General features: G+C 40.2%; 1 protein-coding gene across 2 annotated transcripts in view; it reads right to left on the bottom strand.

Moving 5' to 3' along the window:
• Nucleotides 1–24,120, bottom strand: part of SNRK (SNF related kinase) — a 42,241-nt gene extending 18,121 nt beyond the window's left edge. The window contains exons 1-3 of one of the 2 annotated variants that reach the window (XM_055707294.1): nt 23,802–24,120; nt 12,758–12,856; nt 10,743–11,426 (exon numbers count right to left, since the gene is read on the bottom strand). In XM_055707294.1, coding sequence (XP_055563269.1) covers nt 10,743–11,331 — 589 coding nt within the window. In that variant the 5' untranslated portion in view covers nt 11,332–11,426; nt 12,758–12,856; nt 23,802–24,120. Of the gene's footprint in view, nt 1–10,742; nt 11,427–12,757; nt 12,857–22,933; nt 22,953–23,801 lie in introns of those variants that run through there. The other variant, XM_005445862.4, reaches the window with a different exon arrangement.
• Nucleotides 24,121–26,252: the final 2,132 nt, after the last annotated feature.

Genomic DNA, 26,252 nt, shown 5'->3' with positions numbered 1-26,252 from the left:
CACAAGCACTGGCGTTCAAAAAAATGCAAAGGAGAGTGCAGAACTGTATGGGCAGGATCTCAACGCAGAGTAAGACTGCTTTTTTGGGACCTGTTAAATATGCTGCACCATTTAAAAAAAAAACCCTCACCTTCAGCTCAATGCAAATATAGTTTGACATACAGTATACACAGTAAAGAACTCCGCAGACATCTACCTCTCCTCTACCTTCACACCCCTGGCACACCATTTTAAGAAAATCTATTAGCTATGGTGCTATGTTAATGCTAAAAAAAATCATCACGTTTTAGGCAAAACTTTTACATATTGTAGTAAGTTTACTGCTTCAGCATCCAACCAGATAAATGAGAGGATTTTTTTAAGCAAACCTCCTTGGCTTGGGCCAACAACTGAGCATACATTTTCAGCTATATTCCCTTATCACAGCTCAGAACTTAGGTGCCACTGCCAATTCTAGATTTGAGACTCTTAACTGAAGGAAAACAGGGAAAAGAAGGATTACCTTTAGAAGAGCAGATTTAAATAAGAATTTATTTTTCACAATTTCAAGGTTTTTTACTACTTATAGTAATTAGCAGTTGAAGGATTCATGGAAACTGCTTACATCTCCTGTCCTCCAAGGGTCACCTAATTCACTGTCTTCAGACAACTGGTAGACAAGCAGAATTTAGGCCTGACATGCTGCATGCATTTAACATGCTTATAGCCTGTAAAACTTCAAATGATTATGGTGAAGGAAAGCACCCTTGTATACTGCAGTGGCCAAAATCAAGGTTTCTTTCAAAAGCACAGTGAAGACCAAGATACAATTTAGCCTTTAAATCTGGTACTAGTAACTTGAAACTGCCACTGCTGTAACAAGAACAAAATAAGAGAGATTAGGACTTTTAAAAGCACTAGTAACTAGCCACTGTAGAGAGTATTTTATTGTTTTTAAAGCCACTAAATCATGTTGATCAGGAAAGGCCTGTTCAAGCAGGATCCCCAGAACCATGACAACCAGTGCCGTGTATATGCAACTTCCTTACATAACACGAAGTCACTGCCATGGAAACCAAACTGCGTCATCAGCTGTCTGCTACGTCTGTCTTAAACACAGGGCAGTCACATCTGTTACGGTCAAGTTCGTACGCTGCACGAGGGATATCCATATTCATCTGTTTCACCTCTGAGCTCGGCCTCACCATTTCGTTAGCCATCTATTGCTTTCTGAAGTTCCTGACTTACTCCCGAAATAAGCACTACAGATTTCAGAAAGTTAGTTTCTGTGACGGTGGGGATCCAAGATTTGCTCAAGTTTCTGCCATTCCTCAGAAGTTCAGACACTTGTCACACTTCATATGTTTTATGTGAATTTTTGATTGTAAGCAGCTAAAAATCACATTCATTTTGGAATAGACATATTCACACTTAACTACCGTAAATTGAGCCTGTCTATTGAAGTTGTTTATTTCAAAACTTGATGGGAAAAATTCTTTTTGCTCCTCAAATGTAGAGGTGCTTAATAGCTTACACAGTGTATATTGCTCAGTTGCTACAATGGATCTTTCTACAGAAAGCCTGCTTCTTCAGAACTGATTTGTAGAATTGAGTCATTTTTGTCAGGTTTTATACGTTTCTCATTGCAATGTTTACTATAACAGCTCAACATTATAGTTATCTTCAACTCGAAGTCACTTAATAAGCAAACCAGAAAACATCAATTTTTATGGAGATGACAGAAATGCTTACACATTTATTTTGCCACTGCAGAGGTATCCATGGACTGCCGATAAATGAAGGATGGAAACGGACCCCAATTTCCAGCATGATGCGCAGTTACTCTAACCACTATCTTAAGACATTAAAGAGAATGTCATCACCACTGCTGCTACAACCTCTTCGGAGCAGGCATGTGAAAGAAAGGCTAATCCATAGAAACCTGTTTGAGTACAAGCCTTGAAAAGGACTCAATGTATCATCACTTCAGTATCAAGTTCTTCTATGAAGAGCTAAATAGGAATAATCCAATACAAAGATCATCAGCACCTCTGCCCTCTGGGCACATTCAGGGCTAGCCAGCCAATAGGCAGTATCTGAAGACCGCTGTTTTGAACTCTGACACAAAACCCCATCATGAGCTACTTTATTTGGACTGCAATTTAGAGGTGGAACCTTCACTGGGCTCAGGAGTAGGTACAGGTTGATAACTCCCAAGGGTAACGGTGGTAAGCATGCTTGTTACAAGTTGAAATTTAAGATCCTGTTCACAGCATAGGCTATGGAAAACAGAACGAACACTCAAATTTATGGCATAGCTTCACATAATTGTCTGAAGAACCAAAACACAGTGTAAAAGTAAAAATTCATATGACAAGTCAAACACTGCAGAAAATGATACTTCTATCAGAAAGTGATGAAAATTTACATACCACAGTGTAAAAGGATAAAGGCTGCTATCATACCACTGAATAGTTTGAATGGTGCCTGTTATATTGTTGATACACTTGTGCTTCAAAAGGAGAGTAAAAAGTATTTTCACCCCTGTGTCAGCTAAAAAGCTTAACTCAGTTGCATCTCATGCATAAGAAGTTAGTAGCACCATAGTATAGAATAACTGTGTTAATGATGTCAGCATTTCGATGTATCTCAAGTATTTTTCACTACCATGTGCACAGACAGACTGCTGGCAAATCTGGAAAATGCTCAAACAGTGCCAGTTGCAAAATCTGAGAAATATGGGGAAAGAGCAATGATTACTTTTTCATATATACTTGAATTTTCACTGATTGAACTATTCTTCCATTCTTTAACTTTTAATGAAAAAGGCTTTGAATAAACTTGTGTACTGGCCTCTTGTCCTGGTTTTGGCCAGGATAGTTAATTTTCTTCCTAGTAGCTGGTACAGTGCTGTGTTCTGGATTTCGTATGAGAATAATGTTGATAACACACCGATGTTTTAGTTGTTGCTAAGTAGGGCTTTCTCCAAGTTAAGGACTTTTCCAGTTTCCCATGCTCTGCCAGCAAACAGGTGCACAAGAAGCCAGGAGGGAGCACGGCCAGGACAGCTGACCCGAACTACCCGAAGGCGTATTCCATACCACGGAACATTGCATTCAGCATATAAACTGGTTGGGAGCTACCGATCACTGCTCGGGGACTGGCCGGGCATCAGTCAGCGGATGGTGAGCAACTGTATTGTGCATCACCTGGGTTTGGGTTTGTTCCCCACCTCCACATCCCCGGCCCATTTGCCCCCTCAGTTTTAATTTCTCTCTCTCTCTCCCCCTACCACCCTTTTCCTTACAATTGTTATTATTATTTTAATTATATTTTACCTTATTTCAATTATTAAATTGTTCTTATTTCAACCCGTAAGTTTTACCTTTTTCCAACTCTCCCTATCCCACGGGGTTGGTGGGAGTGGGGAAGGGGCATGCAAGTGAGCAGCTGCATGGTACTCAGTTGCCAGCTAGGGTTAAACCATGACACCTCTCCAGTTTTCAGCTATGCCACTGACTTAATTAACCTTTTTTTTTTTTTTCAGTCTTTTTAAAATGGGATTTATTTTTCCCTTGCAGAAGACTGAGGATCATCTGCAACGAATGCTAACTTTTTCAAAATTAACAGGCATAACTGGGTTTTCTTCTTGTTTTAAAGCACTACAAATCCAATTAAAATTACTATTAGAACACATAGCAGACGAGAATTAGGAGAAATCTTTTCCGTCCCCCATCCCTCCTGAAAAGAGCATAAACAGCAAATGGCTTCTAGCAAATTAATTTAGTAATTAGCTTATCTGTCTGATGAAACAGTCTGTTCTATATGTTATTTTATTTGACTAAGACATGGTCATCGGTAACTCCTCTTATCTTTGAGCAAAAATAAGAATTGCTTCCAATCTGGCAACTAGTACTCATTTTTCCCTGAAGACAATAGCACAGGTTTTGCTGGTTGCATAAAACTATTAAAAACCAGACAAACAGTTGTTGTTTATGTTTTTAGTAACTACATCTCAAATTTCAGTAGTGATATTTTAACAAAAAACACCACCATTGAAAAGTACTCCTGAACACATGCCACTACCTTTAATTCAAAATAGCCTGGTTTACTCTGATACATCAATTCTGCATATAGAAATATATTCTATCTCCTTTGGTTTCTGTTGCTTAGCCACATTTCGGAAGTTACTGAATCTGTATCAAAACCAAAAGCAAGCCCAACATTTTCTGTGTGAATTCCAATAGTACTACTACAGAAAATCATTAGCCAGGCTGAAAAACAGTGTTAGTTAAATGTAGAAAGAAGGTTTTCTCTGTATAAAACATGTTCTTAAAATCATTGGACAAAAAGTCTATAAAGCACATACAGTTTATGTACATGTTTCACTGCAATGTTTTTGGTCTTTTTTGTATTTATATACTAAAGAATTTGCTCCTGGTATCTAAGATATCCTTCATATTTTCTGATCAACTATCTTTTCCTAAAGGTTTTAGCTGTACAGTATATAAGTTATACTTCATTTATAAAAATTAATATCTTAGTACAGCTTTACACATGAATGCAAAACTTGAGCATCTGGTTTGTAACTAAGCAGTACACCATTGATCTAGGTTCCACCACATCTGTGTTGCCAAATTTCAGCCATGGGCTGAACATGAATATCTAAGTACTTGTTTGCAAGATAACATGAAATGAAGCTTCCTGGCTGTGGAGATGTATTTATCATAATGAAATCTTGCTCCACAACAGCAGTTTGAAATACTATGAAAACAGTTCTCCCAGGAACACAGCAAAATGACCAAGTAACTATACTTAGTTACAGTGTAGCTGATATGACTACAACTGAAGACTATCTGGACAGCTTCTCCTCTGCAGTTCCACTTGGATAAGTTATTCTTTGCTTCACCCAGCAGTTTATCAAAAATGCATTAAATCTTGGGCATAAATTATACTTCATAAATATTAGCTGGTACAGATTATTGAGAAGTCATTAGGATCACCGACACATCCTTCATTACAGCCCTGCCACATAACTTCATTTCTGAATAAAAGGCTCCGATACCTGTAGCAGTTTGAGGCACTACAAGTACTTTATTGTCAATAAAGTAATCAGATGGGGGGGGGGGGGGAGCAAAATCAAAGAATAGCATACTACATAAAAACTGGATTCCCCTTTCATTAAAAAACACATTTTGCTACCTGCACCCACATTGCCACAGAACATAAATTCTTTAACATGCCATTAATATCCTCAGGACTGAAACTTTCTGGAAGGGAAGTGTTCTACAACCAATTTCTTATATTTGCTTCTTCTGGAAAATATAAAAAGTTCATTTCTGATGATTTTTCAAATCTGACTTTTTTTCAACGTTGTGAGACACACAGCACAGCCATACACAAAGTACTCGCATCAATTCTTCGGTTTTGCTTCAAAAAGCATTTGAAGCTGATAAGTAAAGCACACAATTCTTCTAAAAATGCACTGGCAACGATACTCGATTAATTTCAGTCACATGAGTTTCTCTTACATGGAAGGTGAAGATAAGTGAGCTAGGCTGAGTTGATCTAACCTAAACTTGCTAACACAAAAGAGGGGCAGGTCCAGCCACCCTCCCCCTGAACCCAAGCTGCGTGCTCCCTTCACAGCAGCTACACCGCTGAATGCTAAGGGAACAAACAGCTCTGCTAACCTGGCAGAAGTTATGCCTGCAGAAAAGTTAACAGTTTTCTGTCAAGTTAGCTGATCAGGTCATCAAACTGCCAGCCAGCCATGCAACAGTGCAGCACACGAGAAGGGGCAGCTCTGCACTAACGCAAGCAAAAAGGAAGGGGGAGATGTCTTATGCTGGAAGCAGCTAAGTGTTACGCTTTTTGCCTTCTGCTAAACCCTTATATCTCCAAGCTCATTTGACAATATAATTATATCTAAAGTGTTGCAACAGAACATTAAAAAGGGGATTTTCAGAACAAAACAATCAGTGAAAAGCTTTTGTAGGACTTCTTGCTTTTCATTTCTGTCAAATTTGGCTATAATCTTACTTTGAGTATACTGAAACTCCAAAATGCTGTCAGGTATGCTAAATGATTCAATATTATGTATTGTTTGCAAGTATCTTACCACTTGTTCTTTTAACTCGAGTCTGTCAAATCTTATATTCAGCTTTTTCATCATGTAAAAGGTTACTGTATATACCCACTGGCCACTGTGTTTACATTAGTGATTCAGTTTGTGAATAAAGTGCTATGCACGTGCAGAAACACCAAATCTAGCTCCACACAGGCCATATAGGGTTGGTCACCTGGTCATCACTTGGCTATGCTCAAGCACCTGGTAAACGTGGCTGAAGCTTTGAACAACCACACTTCAGCAACAGTGTATGCAAGTAAGAAGCCCTTGCAAATGCTTGAATGCAAACCCAAATAGAAAACAAAAGAATTTGAGATCATTCCAACAGAGATGAAGTGGGTCTAAAAGCAGTATCATGATCTCAGGAAAGCGAAAGCTATGTATGGGCAAATTCCGTTTCCTTTAATAATCAAAAATCTATGACTGGATATTGAATACATACATTCATTATTATCTTACATTATTAGCATAGGATACCCAGGTCTGAGTTCTGCAAGAAAGCCAGCATCTAACTACTAAAGCAATGGATGTTATCCAAGTGGTTGGCCTCTGCAACTTCCAAGGCGGCAGCAAGTTGGGTTTGAACTACAAATTGCCCATTGAATAGCACTGAGCTACAGTAACCATAATATTCTTGTTAGGCATGTGCTAAATAACTGTGACAACGCTAAATTAACTGTGTGTTAATTGTGTATTACAGTACCGTTCTACAGGCCTGTGCTCAACTGTGCTATATAGACAATCCCAGTCTTACAATCTGAATTTGCCCATTATTCATCCCCAGAGGGATGAATTTCCTCTGCGAACATTTCCATGCATCTATGAAATCACATACAGAATACCCGACTACAGTAACAAAAGCCTATCAGAAGTGTCAATGTCCTCCAGAATTACTGTAGCCTACACAGCACTTAATACTTTGTAGATATCCCAAGCAGTTAAAACAGAACTTGTTTTCCTCTGAAAAAATCAACTAATCTGAAAAACTGTAATTCAACTTTATCACCTAGGAAAGAGGTGATTTCTATTTATTTAACGATCCAATCTCTGTTGATGCTGGTATAGCAAAAGGAAAAGTACGACCAGAAGCATGCTTTATTCTTTCTCATCTGTAGTTATCCACTTTTGAATACTGCCAGAGTTCACTGGATTACACCACTGCTCTAGACAGAACTCTGTCTATCTAAAATATGTCCACTTGATTTATGAAATGAACTTTCTGTTTCTGTGCAACAACAGTACTCTCACTTTCCTCCAACTAGAACAAGTTTTAATTAAGTGTGAAAAAAACCTGGGAAACTGCAAGCAACAGAACTTCCCATTATCTAACTCAGCTTTTTGAAAAGCCCTGGGAACATATGATCATTGCTTAATATTCCTCTTGCATCATTTTAACAACAGCCTTAAACACAAAAGGAAATGAGAGACTTAATTTAACTAGTCTCTTTTCAAGTGCGAAAACTTTTAAGTAGCATCACAAAGGGGAGATTAATCCCTAAACTAGCTGAAAGTTTCATAAAGCAAGATTTTCCATTATATTTATTAAGCATACAACTTATTAAAAGACTTGCCCCAAATATTTCAGCCCTTTGTAGCAAGAAAATTTAAAGTCTTTTTCCTTTACATGCTCATTCTAATGTTATTCGTAAGACATCAGAAAAACCATGTCTGTGGCAAAGGTCTTTGGAAAAAAATGCAAAACACATCATATACCTTGGTCAATTTGTCTCCCAAACACTTTTATGAATATAACAATAATTCTGGATAAGTGAAAATGGGGGTGTGGGGGGTTACATATTATGACAAATGGAAGATATGCTCACAAAGGGGCAGGACCACGTAGTTGCACTGGAGAAAGCATGACCTCCTTTCTCCTAAGCAACTAGCTTTTAGGTTGATTCAGCTATAATGTAATTTCATCCTAACTGGCAAAATCTCTTTGCCATTGTCAGTCAGAGTTATTGCAATATTAATAGCCCTATTCAGCCAACAGCTGAATGAGTTCACAGCACTTCATCACTATTTCAGGTTATATATATACACTTTGCACATTACTAGCATGAAAATGTAACTGATGTAATTTCTCCTCTTTTGAAAATGTCCACTTTGAATTTATACACACTTCCAGCCCACAAGTATGACCTCATCTTAGCGTGAAAGTTTGTCTCTAAAGGTTAAGAAAGGTTTGCACAAGCTGATTTCTCAGTTGCATAATTACCTGGTTAATGATAAATTTCCTAAACTTATATTCTTCTCACATTTTACATTTAAGACTCCATTTGGGGGAAGGAGGGCTTTAAAGCAGCACTCTTTTTTTTTCTTTTTTCCCCCCCCCACAATCTTTGCATTTAAAATACACAGATAAGTCATATATAGAAGCTTTACATAGTGTTATCTTACCTTTTTACCCACAGTTAGAAAAGGAAAATCAAGACTCTTCCAGGTCATTATTGGCAACTCGTAGTAAACTGATATTTTTATTCTGTAGCTACTGTACTGACAGAGATTTTGTAATGCATTACAAAGTGTTGAAAACTGTGCCACTGAAGAACTTAGAATACAAGCACTGCAATCTAGCATTTAGGACAGAATTTCTAGTATCCAGTAACTGAGACAGTATACTGGGAAATAAGTAAGCAAAACCTAACCACTGATGTGTATTTAAATGTTCTCAGAAATACAACTAGCATCCTTAAACATTAGCTAGATGAAATTATTTTTTCTAGTTTTTCTGCTGTTCACCTCAATCCACTTTATATTTGCTAGATGCCCTCTATGAATCCGTTCAACCATTTCGTTCTAGTACTATTCAGAAGTTCACCTACCTGTTTACAAAGTCCTCTAAGAAACATTTTATGTCACGCCACCATTCTTACATTTATCATTAAGAGGCCCAAAGTGCGCTTTTTAAACTATGCTCCTAATGCACTCCCTTCCCCCAATCATTAATACCCATACACCTTCTTTCTCCCAAGCATCTTCAGTTAGGCAGCAATATCAAAACTTTGGGTTTTGCTCATCCTCCAAAATTTGACTGCTATTCCATTTTTCAAGAAACAATTCACATAAGGCACTGTATAGAATATTTAACAAATGCACTTTTCCATCTAGTTTCAGAGGCCGGTGCAATCAGTTATACTCATGCTCCAGGAAATTCTCAAAATAATAAAAAAAAGCCACCACAGAACACAGAACTCTGGAATTAGGATGTCTAGTTTGCCACTAATAAGACTAGAGCAACTCACCTAAAAAAGTCTCTAAATAATTTTGTCAAGCATCACCGTAGCATCAACGTGGATTTGCAAAACCACAAACAGCACAGACATCTAAAATTCCTAGCTCTAGCAGACTTGAGAAACTACTTTCAAGTACAGAAAGCCCATAGTAAAATACCTATTCAAACTCAGAAGCCATGAATTAACATTCAAATGTTTAAGCAAAGACCGTAAGATCTACAAGCCAAAAGTATTTGTATTAAAAATAATGCAGAAATTTTAGTTCAACAGTGTGAGGGAATACCTTGTCAGCATACAAAATTAGCTGGTTGTTTATCTTAGGAAAATTAGCAATAAATTGGACTCGCCAGTCTTACTTTAAACCATCACTACAGCCACTACTATAACCATAGCAACACACACACAGAGCGACAGAGTCCTAGTGGGTGTTAGGACAGTAAAAGCATTAGATACTGGGCACACAAGAACAAAAGGCACGTTGACTACAATAAGCTAATTTTGAAGCATCATTTGGAATTATACGTACCTAAATTTGTGGGAGAAGTGAGTTCTACCTCAACTAACAGATACAAGCAGTCTGTATGAGGACATTAATCAGTAACTCTATCAATGTTTACAGCTATTTAAAAAAAAAAACGTAAAACACACACCTCTAAGTTACTTCCAACATCTATGTAGTAGACTTAAAGACAGTAACAGAATTATCAGTAGTAGTCTGTCTAGCACACTCCTTTCCAGTCAGAAACATGCAGACTAATTTACACATTACTATTTTCTCTTACCTTTTGAGCAACTGGGAACTAAGCCCCCACTTTCAGTTCTCAGACAAGAAAAGGGCAGAGAAGGGTTAGAGGGAGTTAAAGCCTTCCTTAATTCCCTGTCTCCTCCTTCCACAGCCAAGCTAGTATTTACTAAAAACTGATTCCTACCACCTTGCCATAGAACATGTAAGCAGCCTGGGCTCACAACGTCATTCTTATATGGCTAAACTGAGCAAATAAAATCACTGGATGGTTGGACTTTTTTGCAGGGAGAGAGGGAGGGAGTGGCAATGGCAAAAATACATTAAAACCAGGCACTTCTCTGAAAAGAAGATGCATCCTCTAACAAAGTAAATACAAACATACACATTGCATTCACATTACTATTAATAGAAAAGTTTACGAAGTATACAATTGCGTCATTTCATACGAAAAGAAATTTTAAGCATTTTTGAGAATGTTTTTAGTACCTCCTTCAAACACAGCTGCTCCAACATTAACTCACCCAGGTTATAATATTATTTCTTGCCAATTAGCTAGCTTCCACATATGGCATTATCTTGAAAGTGAAAACAGAGTGGCACAATATCACTGTACTGAAATTCAGATTACTGGTTGAATTCAAAGAGGACATACCCACTGCTGGTGCATCATATTCATCCCCAAGTAAAATTTCAGGAGCAGAATATGCAAGAGATCCACAGCTTGTGGTGAGCTTCTTTCCAGGCTGAAATTTGTTGCTGAAGCCAAAATCTGTCAATTTCACAAGTCCTTGTTTTTCAAAGAAGACCACATTCTCTGGCTTTAAGTCTCTGTGAACTACATGCAGTTTATGGCAGTAGGATATAGCATGTACTATTTGAGCAAAATATTTTTTTGCCAGATCCTCATTCAGACCTTCTTCATGTTTCATGATGTAATCAAACATATCTCCTCCATCACCAAGCTCTAAGATAAGATAAAGCTTAGTCTGGGTGTCAATCACTTCATACAGCCGTACTATATTGGGATGCTGCACTAATTTCATGCATCTGACTTCTTGAAAAAGATGTCCAGTGGCTAGAGTGTCCAGTTTGGTCTTGTCAATTACTTTCACTGCTACTTTTTCACCTGTAAAGACATGCCGAGCAAGTTTGACCACAGCAAAATGGCCTCTGCCCAAAGTTTTATCCAAGTCATACAATCCAGCAATTTTTCCATCATATCCTCGTTTGAAGCCTGCCATTCTGTTTCAGAAGTAAGCTCTTTGGAAACGTGATCTTTTCATATAAGAGTATCATCTGATGCAAATAAATAGTCCATTGTCACTGCCAAGCATATCTAAAAATAAAAAGACAAGATTATTTATTTGTATAAAAATAGGCAAAATTATCCTGTAGATCTCCTAAAGTTACATTGGCACATTATTACAGATAACTTATTAAATTCTTCAGGGCTTTTTGCCAAGGGTTTGATAAGCTATGCTGTGGTAACCAACACATTTCTGAAATCACATCATCAGTACACTTGAAGAAAGTGAATTTCAACAGTACAATCATGAAAATTTCTCTGAAATTCAGCGGCCTTCATATTCTTGAGTTAGAAACGTTGCAAGTAACACTTGAAGAAACCAGTGTTATAAGGATAGTTAAAACTGGCAAAGCTGAAATCTATACCTCTTCCGGCTACATCAGAAATCATCTGGGTAGCACAGAGTACTGACAAGAAGAACATGCTTGATTTATCTTCTTTTTAGCATATTCCTTCATGTTGCACCATGAAACTGCACAAATACAAAGTTCTGATGGCACGACTTTGGACTTTTACCTTCTTCCTTTTAACAGCTTCCTGTTCAGCAAAGCTTAGGCTGACATACAAGACTTAATTTTGTTACTCTAGTTTGAGCATTATCAATCAATACTGTAATTACAACAAATGAACAAAGCTTTACAGGCTGAAATGACACATATGGGTTGGATGTACTCCGTGCTAAATAAAGTGTCCTGTTAAATATTTTGACTGGAGTTATAAAAACTGGTGATAAAAAGTTTGCATGTAGGTTGCGTATGTCAGTCCTGGGAATGAGTCATGAGAAGGGGAAGAGTAGGAAGGAAGGGGACAGAACTCAAGAGTTCAGCTTATTTGTACTGTACTGCTGCTTACCAGTTAATTTGGCATTTAAGAACCAACTTACAAAACATCCATATTCAAACCTGTTTTTGAAGGTCTTATGTCCCATTGCCATTTTTTTCCACACACAAAACCTCCCAAGAACTTTTCCTGCATTTTTAACTTCGATTGAGGTTTAAATAAAACTCTGTAGCTCTCAAAAAGCTAACCATTTCTCCCACTTTGAGTGCAAAGTAGCTAGAAATATGAAAATTAGATGGCTTATTGCCAACTCAACAAAATACAGAAACCAGAGCTCTATAGAATGTATTTTCGCAGTTTCAAAACTGAACTTCAAAAAGAAAATCTTTGAAAAGGAAGCTGGCAAACAAACAGCCCCTCACATTTCAACCTGAGAATAACTAATGTAAGCATTAGATTAAAAACACTGCCTGCTAAACAAGTTATTTCACAGGCAGTGAAACTAATGAACCTGGTTTCATATGGATTAAATCACAAGGTTGGGGGTCCTATGAGGATTCTCTGATGTTTAACAAGCTCACCTTACTGATTCTCTCAGCTGTAGCCATGGTACAATCTCTTCTCCATCCAGCTGTCTACTTCAACAAAGTCCGTGGGAATTCAGTTTAAGACCTCCACCCCTGTAAAATTTGAATGAAATCAATCAACCTTTGAAACCTCATAACTTAAGCAACAGGGTAATTAACAATCATATAAACACTGGGGTTTGGGTTTGTTTTTCTTCAAAGATAATAATCAAGCTTTGAAAAACTTCACTGGTTTTTGTGTTACTGTACCCTTTCATTCTGCTACTAAGCACTACGCTTCAGATGCTCTTCCAAAACTCACTCCACCTCACTAGACTATGCCATAGCATCAAAACCAGGGTTGGCATATCTGCTTCCCGACATATCCCATACTGCTCTTACAAAGTCTCCCCTGCCACTCCCAATTAACCATATAATACCATCCCATCCTTACTCCAGAAAGTACAAAACCGGATTAAAGCATGCTATGTTAAACCAAACGCCCATGTCAAACTCTCCCCTACCCAGTAAGTACCCATTAGAGGATGCATAGGGAAAAACACAGTACAACAGCAAACATAATAAATAATGAAACTCTCCTTATCTTTAAGAGATTCAAAACCTTCTTTACATCAGAGGGCAGTGGCTTTGTGTGTAATAACACTTGGATTCCACCCCTCCCTGCGAAACTGGGCAGGTGCTTTATTAAAGCATGTGAATTTTTAGTTTCAAGGACATACTGCAGCAAGAAGTTTAATAGCTTAACTACATACTGTGAGAAGAACCACTTCCTCTTGTTTGTTTTTCATCTCCTGATAATTTGTGCATCTTCTCATTCACTGTCTGTTCCAAAACGAACTATCATACTCTGTTTATCTTGCCTCAAGCAACTCGGTTTTAGCTTCCTCCCTTCAGTTCAATCTTATTCCAGTCCTAGTCACTCCTTTTACAAAGGTTATTCCACAGGCTTTACCATTCTCACATTTCTCTACACATCTTCTGGTTTGTTCTATACTCCTTCCTTAGGCCAATTTGGTTTTGGTGGGAGTGTTTTTGCTACTAATGAGCACTGACATAATGTTATCATATAATGCTTTATTAAAGTTGTATAACGTTCCATCATACTGACCTAACCCCCCAAATGCAGGCTAATGAAAAAAAGTCCATACACACACATAAACCGCCTAACCTTAACCTGTACAAAGCAACAGGGGGAATATTGATCAGCTGTGCCCCATATGGTTGTGCGACTACTATCTCAATCTTAAAAGGACTGCAAGCATTTAAAAAAAAAACAAACCACACAAACATGCTTTGTCGGGCAGCTGTCTCCACAGCACCCTAATCAGACTCTTCATTGCTTCTAGACCAAAGAAATAAAAGAAAAAGAAAAAAGATTAACTTTCTTGAACTGCCACTAGGACATCACCTGTCCTTACAAATCTGTTTTACTCGCAATGCATCCTATAGTCAATACATTTTGCTAAACTACTTAATAGTTTTAGAACACTTAAATTAAAAAAAACCCACAACATAAAAGTTGTATCAAAAAACAGCCAGCCAATCCCTATGCAGCTGAAGTTACTAACAGAACAAAATCCAGTGCTCAAATTTATAACAGAACATTTCTTTCTTGAATGTTAAGTCAAACCTCAATATTTATATCTTTGTTCGCATGAATTCATCACATCCTACAAATCTGGCCCAGATCATGGAACACCTTTACTCTGAGGGGGCATGGCTTTAAAAGAGATTTTATATTAAGTCTTTGGTGCAAAAAACAACACCTGCAGATAGAGCTTTCTTAGTGCATGACAAAACCAGTTCTGTTACTGAAAGAGGTAAGGAAGATGGAGGTGAAAAAGCCTCAGACAACTTTGACTTAGCTTTTCTTTCTTAAATTCAAGAAGGTTCCATCCCTGGCAGAGCAAAAGGGAGAGAGAGCAAACCAGCCAGATGTAAAAATGTAACATCTGAATTTAAGTAACCATAACACTCAGCAGTAAAAGATTTATACTAACTATTCTGTTCACTTGGCACGTTGTCAACCATCTTTGTACAAACTCAGTAAGTGATTTATCTCTAAATGACAGAATACACATAAACATCAATTTGTCAACAGAATTCCAGCAAAAATCAGTTACGCTTAAGCCTTGGAGAAATACATCAGACAGTAATCAATAGGATAAAAGCTTACAGAAATGGAAGATAAACTATGCTTAATAATTTTGCAGCACTATTAGCGGAAATAAAACTAATGCAGATTTATTAATAGTTTAACATGAAGTCTCCATAATAACAGACCAACAAACCTTCAATTCTGTTTTAAAATAGAACTTCAAAAATTAAGCTCCCACAGCTAAACACAAGGATCTTAGATGCACACATGGCTTTAAGTGAACACACCAATATTAAGAATCGTTCAGTAGTAGGAAATGGATGCAAAACTGTCATAGTGTATATAGATACAAGCTTTGATTATAATTTAAATGTGCTACCTGAAGGCTCACAATTGCTATATCAATACTTTTCACAATAGCTTCTTTTCTAGAGCAAGAAAGCAGAACTTTGAAAGCACAAGAATCAACTAAGTGCAGTTTCACAAGGTACCAGCAGCTTTCAAGCTGAAGCTTCGTTGTGACCCTTTTTCTTGCAACTGTCTCCTTAGTCACCTCAGTAAAACTTTTGCGGCTAACTAAAAATGGAACCACCTCAAACATCCAGATTTAACTATCTACTACCATTACACTCCAAAACAGGGTTAGTTTTAACAACAGATCATTTCATTGATCCAGTTTACAATGTGACATCTTGAACATTTTTACCAAACAAGAAGAGGTGCAAACTGCAGCACACAACAATCTAAATTTCAACCAGCCGTACTTTGCCAGCAAGCCAAGCTACAGCCTAAGGAAAAACAGTTAAGGGACTGTTACATCACAGAAAATATTTCCCTGTCTTTTCATTCACATTACCTCAAGTCCTTTTGTAAGTTCAGTTTTCAGCATTACAGAGTTTGGGTCTTCTAGCTGGCAAGCTTACTAACCATCAGTAGCATTTAATCCATGTGGCTAGGTACAGTTTTAAAACTGCAGTTTTCCCCTATACTAGAATTCAGCTACGCCCCCAATACTCATTTTATGCAATGTAGACATTTACCAGTAAATAGATTCAGAACAGATCCTTCCTTCCATAGAAGCTTGTATGTCCTATCCCACAACAGACTGCAAACAGCCTCTGTAATGGAGATCTGCAGAAGCTGTTTTGTAATATTGCATGCATCCTGTTAAGAAGCTTAGCAACAGTACTGTGATTCAACCATCTCTAAAAGATGGATGAATAGATCTCTAACAGATATGTTTAGAAAAACAGCATGTTTCAGAGACAATAATTTTTAAGCGATTAATCCTGTCCAGAAAGTTTCATTAGATTATACACTGCTTATAAGACCAGCCTAGTTCATCTTACCTTGCTATGTAGATTAACTTCTTTAGAAAATGAAGATTCAAGGTCCCATTTCAACAAAACATTGTACTACTATCAATGCAAAAACTTCCCTGCATTACCAGGCCAACAGACATGAAAGCTGAAGTAATCTTCGCTGGGACTTGTCTGTCCACAGAGAGCTAACCATTCCTGTCCCCCCTCACGATAAACGGAGATTCAGTCAACACAGGTAAGAGTCTGTGATAAAACAAATTGCACCCTAAAGCAGATAGCTAAATACATCCAATGAATCATTGCTTAAAAGTACACATTTTCATTTTCTGTAACAGGAGTTTAGGATGACTAGTTCAGCAGATGCACACATTGCACACAACCACAAGACAGATTAAGTAAGTTTCACCCTGTTTCTCCTTTTGCTCTCTCATCTCAGATAAATAATTGGTATAGATGCTGTTATTTATTTACTACATAATTATATGTTGACAGTAAGACTTATTTTGCTAGTCTTCCTAGAAACTGTAAAACAAGATTTGACATAAACTGATCAGAGATCCAGAAGAATTTTTTTTATTCTAAAAACAATTTGTACAAATCATTAGAATCTGAGAGCAGACTGAAGGAAACAACTCAGCATACAAACTGCGCAAGTATAATTTTTCAACATTTTTTCCAGTATTTCCTGTAATTTATCTGCCACCCTACTGTAAGATACCTTCACAGCCTAACCTGCAAGCCTTTAAAAACAGTCAATCTTTGTTACTGTATGAGCCACTACTTACATGGGATGATGTTACACCTTCACCAGTGTACCAATCTGCTTTTCCCCAAGTGGGTTTTCTGTCAGCTTTCCTTTTATATAAGGGAAAGCCAACATGCCAGAAACAGGTACAAAATGTTGCAAGAGTGAAGCCTGAAGAACATACACACTTAATGCATACCACATGCTCTGAAAACTACTCATGATGCAATTCTTTCAGAGTATATGAAACTTTTTAAGCTTCATACTACCCAATACTCCTTGAATATTCGAGACTCAATAGGGGACTTGGGATCTTAAGTACCTGTATTCTCCTTTTGTTTCCGCACATGGGTGTCACAGTCCAGCAAAGCCCCTCCTCTACAGCCAAAGACTTTGCAGATGCAGCATTTGGGGGAGGCAGGGGTGGACAGAAGACAATGTACAGGGGCGGCAGTGTTACAACTCAGGCCTTACATACACAATGCTATCTAATGCGTTATTTTCCACATTACATCATGGCACTACAGCATCTTCCCCCTCACTGAGGACAAATCCCATAAACTCTCCTGCTCCTGGTGAATTCCACAATAAAACACTACAGTAGATTTTTGAAGGTGTACATGCACTTCTTTTATTTTCCTATCATCTCACACAGCATCAGCATCCACCTCGTACAGCATTACCAAAACGTCACAATGTATCAGAAAGTCTCTCTACCATTCAGCATGGCTAAGCCTAAAATTATGAAGACAAAAAGTTATCAAGTAGCTCTATGTTCCAAACAAAAAGAATTAATCTGCAAAATTTAATTTTATCCCTTGCTTTTAAATAGTCTTCAGAATTTTGCTCTGAAAAAAAACAAGAACTGCCAATTGCTGATACAATTTTGCCATTAAATATAAGAGAAGCCTGTAGTGAAACGTTAGTGTTTCATTAGTTTAGAATGTATTGCAGGCATCAGAGCTACTGGTGCCTAGCCTTAACTCCTCTTAGAATCCAGAAATAAAACCAAAATGCTAACAAGAATGCTTCAACTCTAAGGTCCACTCTTCAGTGAACAGCCAGCAGCAGAAATATTTGGCAGGCCAATAAATTTAATGAAACATTGCTCCTGGACCTATAAACAAAAAAGTTGGGGGGTGGGGTGTAGTATTTTAGTTTTGAGACGAAATTAAAGTTACTAATGTTATTTTGTAACAGAAAATTATGAGAACCTGCATGACCTGAGATCTAAGAGCGAGACTTTGAAGCAGCTCTGATGTATAAGAAAAATTGAACTTATCCTGAATTGCACATCATATTTGTTATCTCAATTAAAGAATACTTTTATTTATTAGACAAGAAATTCCCAAACTTTTAGACTTATGGATTGCTGTCCACCATCTTATTTTCTAAAGATTAGTACAGTCACATCAGGCATGGAAAGTTTTAAGCTTTCCTCTTCCACATGGTTTTGCAAAGCTCTGGTGAGTGGTTTGCAGAATGCTAGCAAAGAGCAGACGAAAACTTAGGAACTGTGTTGTAGAAACCCCACTAGACAGTTGATAGCTTTGCAAGAATCATCTTCAATACAGACAAGTGAAAAAAAGTCACTGGATCTGAACTGGTCCTTCAAGGCCCCTCACTTTAAAAGTCAAGTTTCCTTTTTCTTTCACTAAAAGCAGGTGAATGAGGGGAGAAAAATACAGACAGCAAAGTAGGTAGATATTGCAAAGCAACAGCAAGATAGTAGCAGTAATGGCAAGATTGTGATTACAGACTACACACCAAAGCTATTAAGAGGACAGATGTGCCAAACTACGCTCCACTGACAAACCCATCATTAGTAGTCACTGGCATTGATTCCAACTGCCTCTAGTTGTGAAATGTGCTAAAAGCCCAAGATACTTTCATAACCATGCTAATAATCACTGCAGTTCACAAGGCACTTTCCATTCTAAGAGGAGGCATACACAAGACAAACATGATCTGCATCTGAGAACTCCACTTAAAGCCCTCCTACCAGCCACAGCTCCAAAAGCAATTAATTTCACATTGTCTCCATTTTCCTCTTGTGCCTACTCCCAAAGTCCAGTATCTAGCTAAACAAATTAAAAAAAAGTAATACAAGCAGACAACATCACCCCCCTGTTCACATACCAGATGCTTCAGCAATACACCACTTAAGATCTAAAGTTGTTCTTATAGTATTACCACAGATTAAGAGAAGAACAAATATCCCAAATGGCCACGCCCCTTAAATTATCTTCTTGCACAGTAGTACACAATAACATGTTTTAAAAAGGACTTGCTCCAAATTTTGTGATTTCTGCCAGTATTTTCTTTTTGTACCTGCAAATCAGTTAGAAAACTTTGTTCAGACCCCGTGATGCCTTTAAATAATAAAAAAATTAGTTTAAATTTAAATGATCGCATTTTGCAGTTTCCACCGAAAGAAAAAATTCTCCTCAGCTACAGGAAATTAGCACGGGTGTTTCAGTTATACACATTCATAAACCTAACCAGTCAAGATCTGATACCAAAGAAGTCTGCAGATTACAGAAACCAACAAGCTTTACAGTCAATTGACTTATAAGCAACAGAGATAATGGTAGCTGGACTGCCTCGCCCAAACTTACACTTTTCCAAGCTTGATAAGCAGTATCCAAGTAGCTGCCTGAAGGCTTTAATATTCCAAATCTCATCACATTGTCCCTTTTTGTGTGTGTGTCCGTCCCCAAGTAACTAGGAACATGAAACTGATGAAGAAATACTTTGCATATCAGACAGAAGTCATATCATTGTGATTCATGACAGTATCGCTATCTTTTAGATGGGATACTACATCTTTATTTCCAGAACACCTACTGCAGGAACTCTGCAGAAAACAGACAAGTCTGACTTTATTCCACCAGTCTGGACTCCTTTAGAGGAAGCACTTCACCTACTCCATGTTCATGAATTCTCAGACTTGTTTCACCTTTTTAAAAAAATCTACTTATTAACATCACCCCATAATTTTCTCATGCCAGACCACATAGCGAAGACCCCTAACAGGAGCATTCCATGATTAATCAATAAACACTTCAGTGTGGCTTAACATTTCAGAAAGTTACCACTGTTGTGATACCTAACACGACCTTTGCCGTGTAAATTCAGAATGAAACATAATTTTTATTCTGTATCAAGGGAGCATCAAACACTAGCTCAAATGTGAGTATTCAGTTGCAAATATGTGTACATACTCTTAGTACCTATTACAAACTATAATAATCTCTATCAAATGTCTTAAGAACTATCCCTGAACTTAGATATCACATCGCTTCACCCATTTAGCAATACATGTGGTAACATAAAACTTAAGTAACTGAATTGACTTACATTGCCTCTGACATACTGACATTTTCTATTTAGGAAGCCTTAAGAAACAGACTAACCCCAACCTATAGTAACTCAGTTTCAATACTTTATCCTCATTTATAGAATCCTAAATTAGTTAGGAACTGGCAGACACTTGAAATTCACCACACTTCAACATGAACTAAAATTATAAAAGTCTAGACTACCATCTTATCTCTCAAATAAAGTTGATTTAAGTCCAGTCAGTAATCAGATAGAAGACTGTTGCAGAAGTCACAGAACAGTATATGAAGAGGGAAAAATCAGTCTGTCAAACTCAGTGCAACACTCATGTCCCAACACTGTGGTAGAAGACCACTGTGCAGCTGAGAGATCAGCTTCTCAGAAAGTGAACATGCTCTGTTTTGTATTTCACAAGTGTAAAAACTACACAGCCCTTTTTCCTCATTAAGTTCTTAACATTGGTGACTTAATCAACTTAGGTGTACTAGAACTCTGCTAGGGTAAGCTATCCCAGAATTGTAAGTGTATATACAGTTTTTCAAATCCTCCTAAGCTCTTACATAACACTGTTATGTGTATTAAAACAATAGCTACTTTACATTATTACAGAAGCTGTAGCTTTCCAGTTAAGTGCTTGAAAGCAGTGTGACAAGGAAGATGTGCAGAACCCCACAGGTTACTAGAGTTAAGAGCTTATGCAATTTAATGGTACTATATTCATCATATACTGCAGTTCAGCCCTATATACAAAACGAACCATGTTTCGCTGGTTTCTTATTTTAAGACATAATTAAAACCCACTATTAAGTAGGAATGTACATAAGTTCATCAAGAAGTTTTATAGCTACAGCATTTCAGTGATTTTTTGAAAGCGGACAAAAATCCAAGAGAAGTAGTGCGTTATTTCATGACAGACACATTCTGAGGAAAAAAAGGTAGCTGCACCAGGATACTGCGCCCTTGAAAGCAAGGCAGGCAAAGCAAGACAAAGGCATTAGTTTGGCATTACAGTCACTAGTGGGATAAAAAGAACAACAATACACTGAAGGCGTTAGACTGCAAAAGAGTTATTCAAAGGTGGTATTGAAGGCAGTGAGTTAAAGTCTTAGATCAGGTTGGTCAGAACAGTGCACGAGGAAGATGACTACTGCAAGTAGAATATCTGCAGTAGCATATTAACATGCGTACTCTTAACATTCTATTTGTTTAAAATAATCAGAAAGCAGACGATGTATTTACAGTGCAACCACCCACACCACAGGGGAATATCAGTTCTCATAGCAAGATGATTCAAGAACAGCAGTACACCACACAAATTTCAGTATCCAAAACTCAATCTCTACTCGAAAAAAACCCACGACACAACAGTTTATCACTAAGGCCTCTTAAGATGTTATCTTCCCTTTTCCCAGTTTTTGTTGGAAGCCTCAGCTGTGGAACGCAAAGATTCTCTCAGAGCCAGATGAACGTGCTGTCTTAGATGATACCTTGCTTAGCTGGCACTACTCCAGCATTCAGGTTAGCTTCTTTTCCCAACCACTTGAAAAATCATGCCATCATTCTACCACTTTTCTGGTCATCGAGAATATTCAGGAAAAATGCAAAAGACTGGACTTCCTCTCCTTTGCTTTTATTGTTAAGTCCTCAAATCTGGACGTTTTCATGCTCTAGAAGAAAAATGTGCAGATACTAGTCTATTTAAGTTCACATTTCAACATGTTCCACAACTTAAAATTTGATTGCAATATATAGCAATGACTGTTAGCTTTGTAAGTTTCTTTCGGATTCTTTCTTTCTAAGGATTAGCAATAGTACAAAAATAACCTCCAGCCAAATTACCACTTTCTGTGATATACTACCAAAAAACCCCCACCACTGATTAACTCAATTCCTAATGGTGCACGCCTTGCAAAAACTGCTTAATTCCAACATAATGAACATTTGCTTGTAAACACTTCTATATAGATTTCATTTTGCTGAGATTCATTAAACTGGTCCTTCCCCAGAGCCTGAAGATCTAAACATATCCATAACAAACAACTCCAAAAAGCAGCCTATATGACTAAGTAGTGACTGCACTACAGAGGGCAGGCGTAAGCAGATTTGCATGCAATTCATTCATGCTAGATGGCTGTAAATCACACAATACACTTCAGCTGCTCCAGGAACTGTAATGGTACCATTGAGGAAACCACTTCTTTGCATATCTGCTCTTAACAAGCTTTTGAAAGCAACCCGATCAGTAAGAAACTCTCTATGCACAAGCAAAAACTCAAAGCTTTTTATAAGCCCACGTCAAGCTTTCTCCTTCACAGGTGTTCCAGCATTCCTTACCAATAAAAACATCCAATCTGAAAATGGGTCACATTTGTCACCAACCGTCCTCTGGCCAATGTAGGCTTTTTCCCTAGTGGATGTTCTCCAATAGTTTATTCAGTCTACTCATTTAAAAAAAAAAAAAAAACCAAAAAAACCCCCCACAGAACAAAAAACCACCAACGACCAAACCCAACCACACGTATCTGTCCTTCAGCTATTACCAATACCGTATATCAACCAAAACAGCTTTAAAAGTAACGTTCCATCAACTTAACCAGTGGAGTACCATCTGGGTGCCAAAACCCACCTCGCAAAAAGCACGGAGACCTCTATGCTGGACTTACCTACTTATCTGACCGATTTCTATAGTAACGCAAAGGCGGTAAATTCGTTGCAGCAAGCGTACTGCCAGAAGCAATGCGCGTATTGACAAAGAAGAAGGGGCACCAGTGCCCCCCGGCTCCGTCGGGGACACGCTCCCGCTGCGAGCGGTGCCCCAGCTCGCACGCTAAGCGAACCTGTTGGCTCCGCACACGGGCCGAGGGGCAAGATGCACCGTCATTCCCCCAGCGCGCACCCGTGACCGGACCGACTCCCGAACCGGAGGGCTTCGCCTGGCTTGTTTATCCCTTTCCCCAAGCGACAGAACACACGAGGCGGAGCCGGCGAGGGCAGCGCGGTGGCGGAGGGGCGAACGCGCCGCCGCTTCTCCCGCGGTGACCCTGCAGGGCGGCCGCCGAGGGCACGCGGCCGGGCGGGCGCGCACGGGCACCGCCACGCGCGGGGTCAGGTGTCAGCCGCGCGGCGGGGAGCCGGTCACACGCGCGGCTGCCGCGGGGCCGCATCGCACGGACAGCGCCTGGGCGGGGGAGAGGGCCGGGCGTGGGGCACGCCGGGCTCTGCCGCCCGGGGGGCGCGGGAGGCTCCCGCCGGGAGCCCGCCGTCCCCGCAGTAGCACCCGCTCCTCCCCTCCCCCCAGATCCCGCTCCTCCAGCCCCAGGCGGCACCGACACACCGACCTTCGGCGGCCGGGAAAGGTCCTCCCGCCGCCTCCTCCTGGGCCGAGGCCGCCATTGGGCCGGCCGAGCGGAGCTCGGCGGGCGAGGCCGGCTCCGGGAGAAACGGAAAGGCGAAGGCAGGGGAGGAAGGGAACCCACCACACCCCACCGGGCCGGCCCCGTCCTCACCGGCCCAACCCCGCCGGCAACTTACTGCTTGCAGCAGCGGCGTCTTCTCGGGCCGCCGCGCCCCGCGCCGCCCCCTGCATGGGCAGCGCCCGTCGCGACTGCCCTCGGGAGCGGCGGCGGGGCCGGGGGGCGCGGCGGGAAGGGAGAGAGAGGGCCGAAGGCGCCAGCGGGAGCGGCGGGGACACCTCGACCGGGCGGCAGGGGCTGCGGCGGCGGCTGCCCCGCACCTGGCTGGCCGGCCGGCCGGCTGACTGGCTTGCTGCTGCTCCGCCGGGCCCTGCCGCTGCGGCGGCTCCCAGACGCAACTGACAACAACGGCCGCGGCGGCTCGCGGAGAGCCGTTGGGGTGGGGGGGAGGGGGCGGGGGCGAGGCGGAGCGAAGGACACCCGCGCGAACCCGCGAGGAGGGCAGCGCTGCGCCTGCGCGGGGGGAGGCCGCGCCATTGCCGTCACGGCGGGCCAATGGCGGGGGGGAACGCGCCCGCGACGGCGGGGCGGGGCAGAGAGCGGCGGGGGGGCCGCGGAAGGGGGGAAGCCGCCTGAGGGGAGGGCAGGATGGGGCAGTTGAGGGCAGGGGGGCGGCTCGGCGGCACTCGGGGGCAGGCCTTGCTCCCGTTCCTGACCGCGCTGGGCTGCGGCTTCCTAAAGGTCCTGAGCAAAGCGCCCCGGAGCAGGCAGGAATGAGGGGGGAGGTCGAGGCGTAGAAGGCCCTCGGGCCCGCCCGGCTGGCGGCCGCTCTGCTGCCAGTTGGCCGCCCGCTCCCTCCGGAGGGCATGCTGGGCTAGAGGGCTAGTGAGCGTGGTGAAATGGCCACGCCTGTAATTCCCGCCTGGTCCGATCGCACGGGAAGGGGGTAGAAATAATAGCGTGTTAATGAGAGCGTGGAGGTGGCGCCCCCTGTGTGCTGGGCAGCTGGCCTAGGTGGCGATGGCGAGCGGGCCGCCTGGCACGCTGCCGTTGGGGTCCCCTGTGGTGGGGGGGACAGCGTCGGCGTGGATGGTGGAGGTCGGCTGGAAGTAGGGATAATGAAAGGGGAGGGTGACGCTGAGGCTAGTAGGAGAAAATAGGCCAGGGGATACACCTGGCAGGTGTTTCAGAGGCAGACAGCTGTACATGTAATGAGGGTGAGGGAAAAACCTTGAACGACTGTACTACAGAAGAGTTCGGGCTCCTGTGTGCTAAGGGGTATGAGCAAAGTGGTTGCTGCGAGCATCAGAAATAATGCAAGACTTTCCTCCAAAGATCAAGGACATTAAATTTTTGAATAGCAGGGAAAGGAAAGACTTAAAATTGGCACTTTGGAAAGTGCCCTTGTTTTTTGTTTTTTTGTTTTTCAAATAGAACTAGCCAATCAAGATATGTGGAGAGAGAAGACAAAACCACATTGTAGTGAAGCCCAGTTTTAGGAAAATGTTTGATAAATGCTTTTTGGTTTTCCCCATGCTTTGACAAAATTCAGATGTCAGTCTTTTGTGAATAGCTTATATTACAATGTACATTAAAATAACTTGGAATTTCTCAGGTTGAAACCAATAATTTGTGAATAAACGAAACTGGAAAATACAGTTAACGAAATTACTAAAATAGTGTGATCATATGTAATAAAAAAGACCTCATGATTCCTATTTTAAAGTTTCAAAAGAGAAATAGAAAAAAATGCAAGATTTCAGGATGTGTTGATGCTGATCACTGCTTTCTAATGAGAATGAGAAATTCTTCATTTTGTTGTCATTTAGACCATTCACTAGGCCTGATGCTCCACTCTTAGACCAATTTGAAATCAATAAAACACAACTGATTGCTAAATTTACAAGATGGATCTGATGTAAGAGATTGCAATAAATTCACCTCTGGCTGCCTGATTATCACTGCCTTCTCAAGCCTGAATTTGCACCACTGTGCAGCAGACACTACTTGGATTTCTGAGCCTACTATGATCAGATGATGCCAAATATTTATTGTTCTGTAAAACATAAGTCCACATTCTGTCTCTAGTTAATAATAGCTAAGACTTCCAGTTGTTCTTCTGTTTGAGTTTTATTTGCATGTTAGAGAAGGCATACCTTGCAAATACCATATAGGTACGAAAGTTGTGATGATGCTTCAGTTCAGTGCTAGTAAGCCTCTCCTTGCAAAATATTTTGGCCTAAAGGACTTGTTTCTGTTTGCCAGAAATCACATTATCTGTTGCACTGCCACATAGGGCATCACACTGAGATGTGCTCAACCATTCAGTCTGTTTGCATGTGTATTTGCTTATGTGAGAGAACAGGTGGGTGTGAAAGGATACGTTTGCAAGGAAAAAAAAGAATATTCTCACCTGCAATATAGCTGTTGTGAGATCCTGTACTTTGGGTCACTTGTATAATACAATAATTCTTTTACCCAATGTGATGAGTCTTTGTAGATGAATATGTGTGAAAATAAAGAAGAGGGTCAAGGATACATGCAGCACTTAAGGGGAGATAAGGACTGG

Source organism: Falco cherrug, chromosome 4 (genome assembly GCF_023634085.1).
Source record: "Falco cherrug isolate bFalChe1 chromosome 4, bFalChe1.pri, whole genome shotgun sequence".
NCBI classification, from domain to species: Eukaryota; Metazoa; Chordata; class Aves; order Falconiformes; family Falconidae; genus Falco; species Falco cherrug.
Note: the sequence above shows the minus strand (reverse complement) of the source record. Positions and strands in the feature narration are given on the sequence as shown.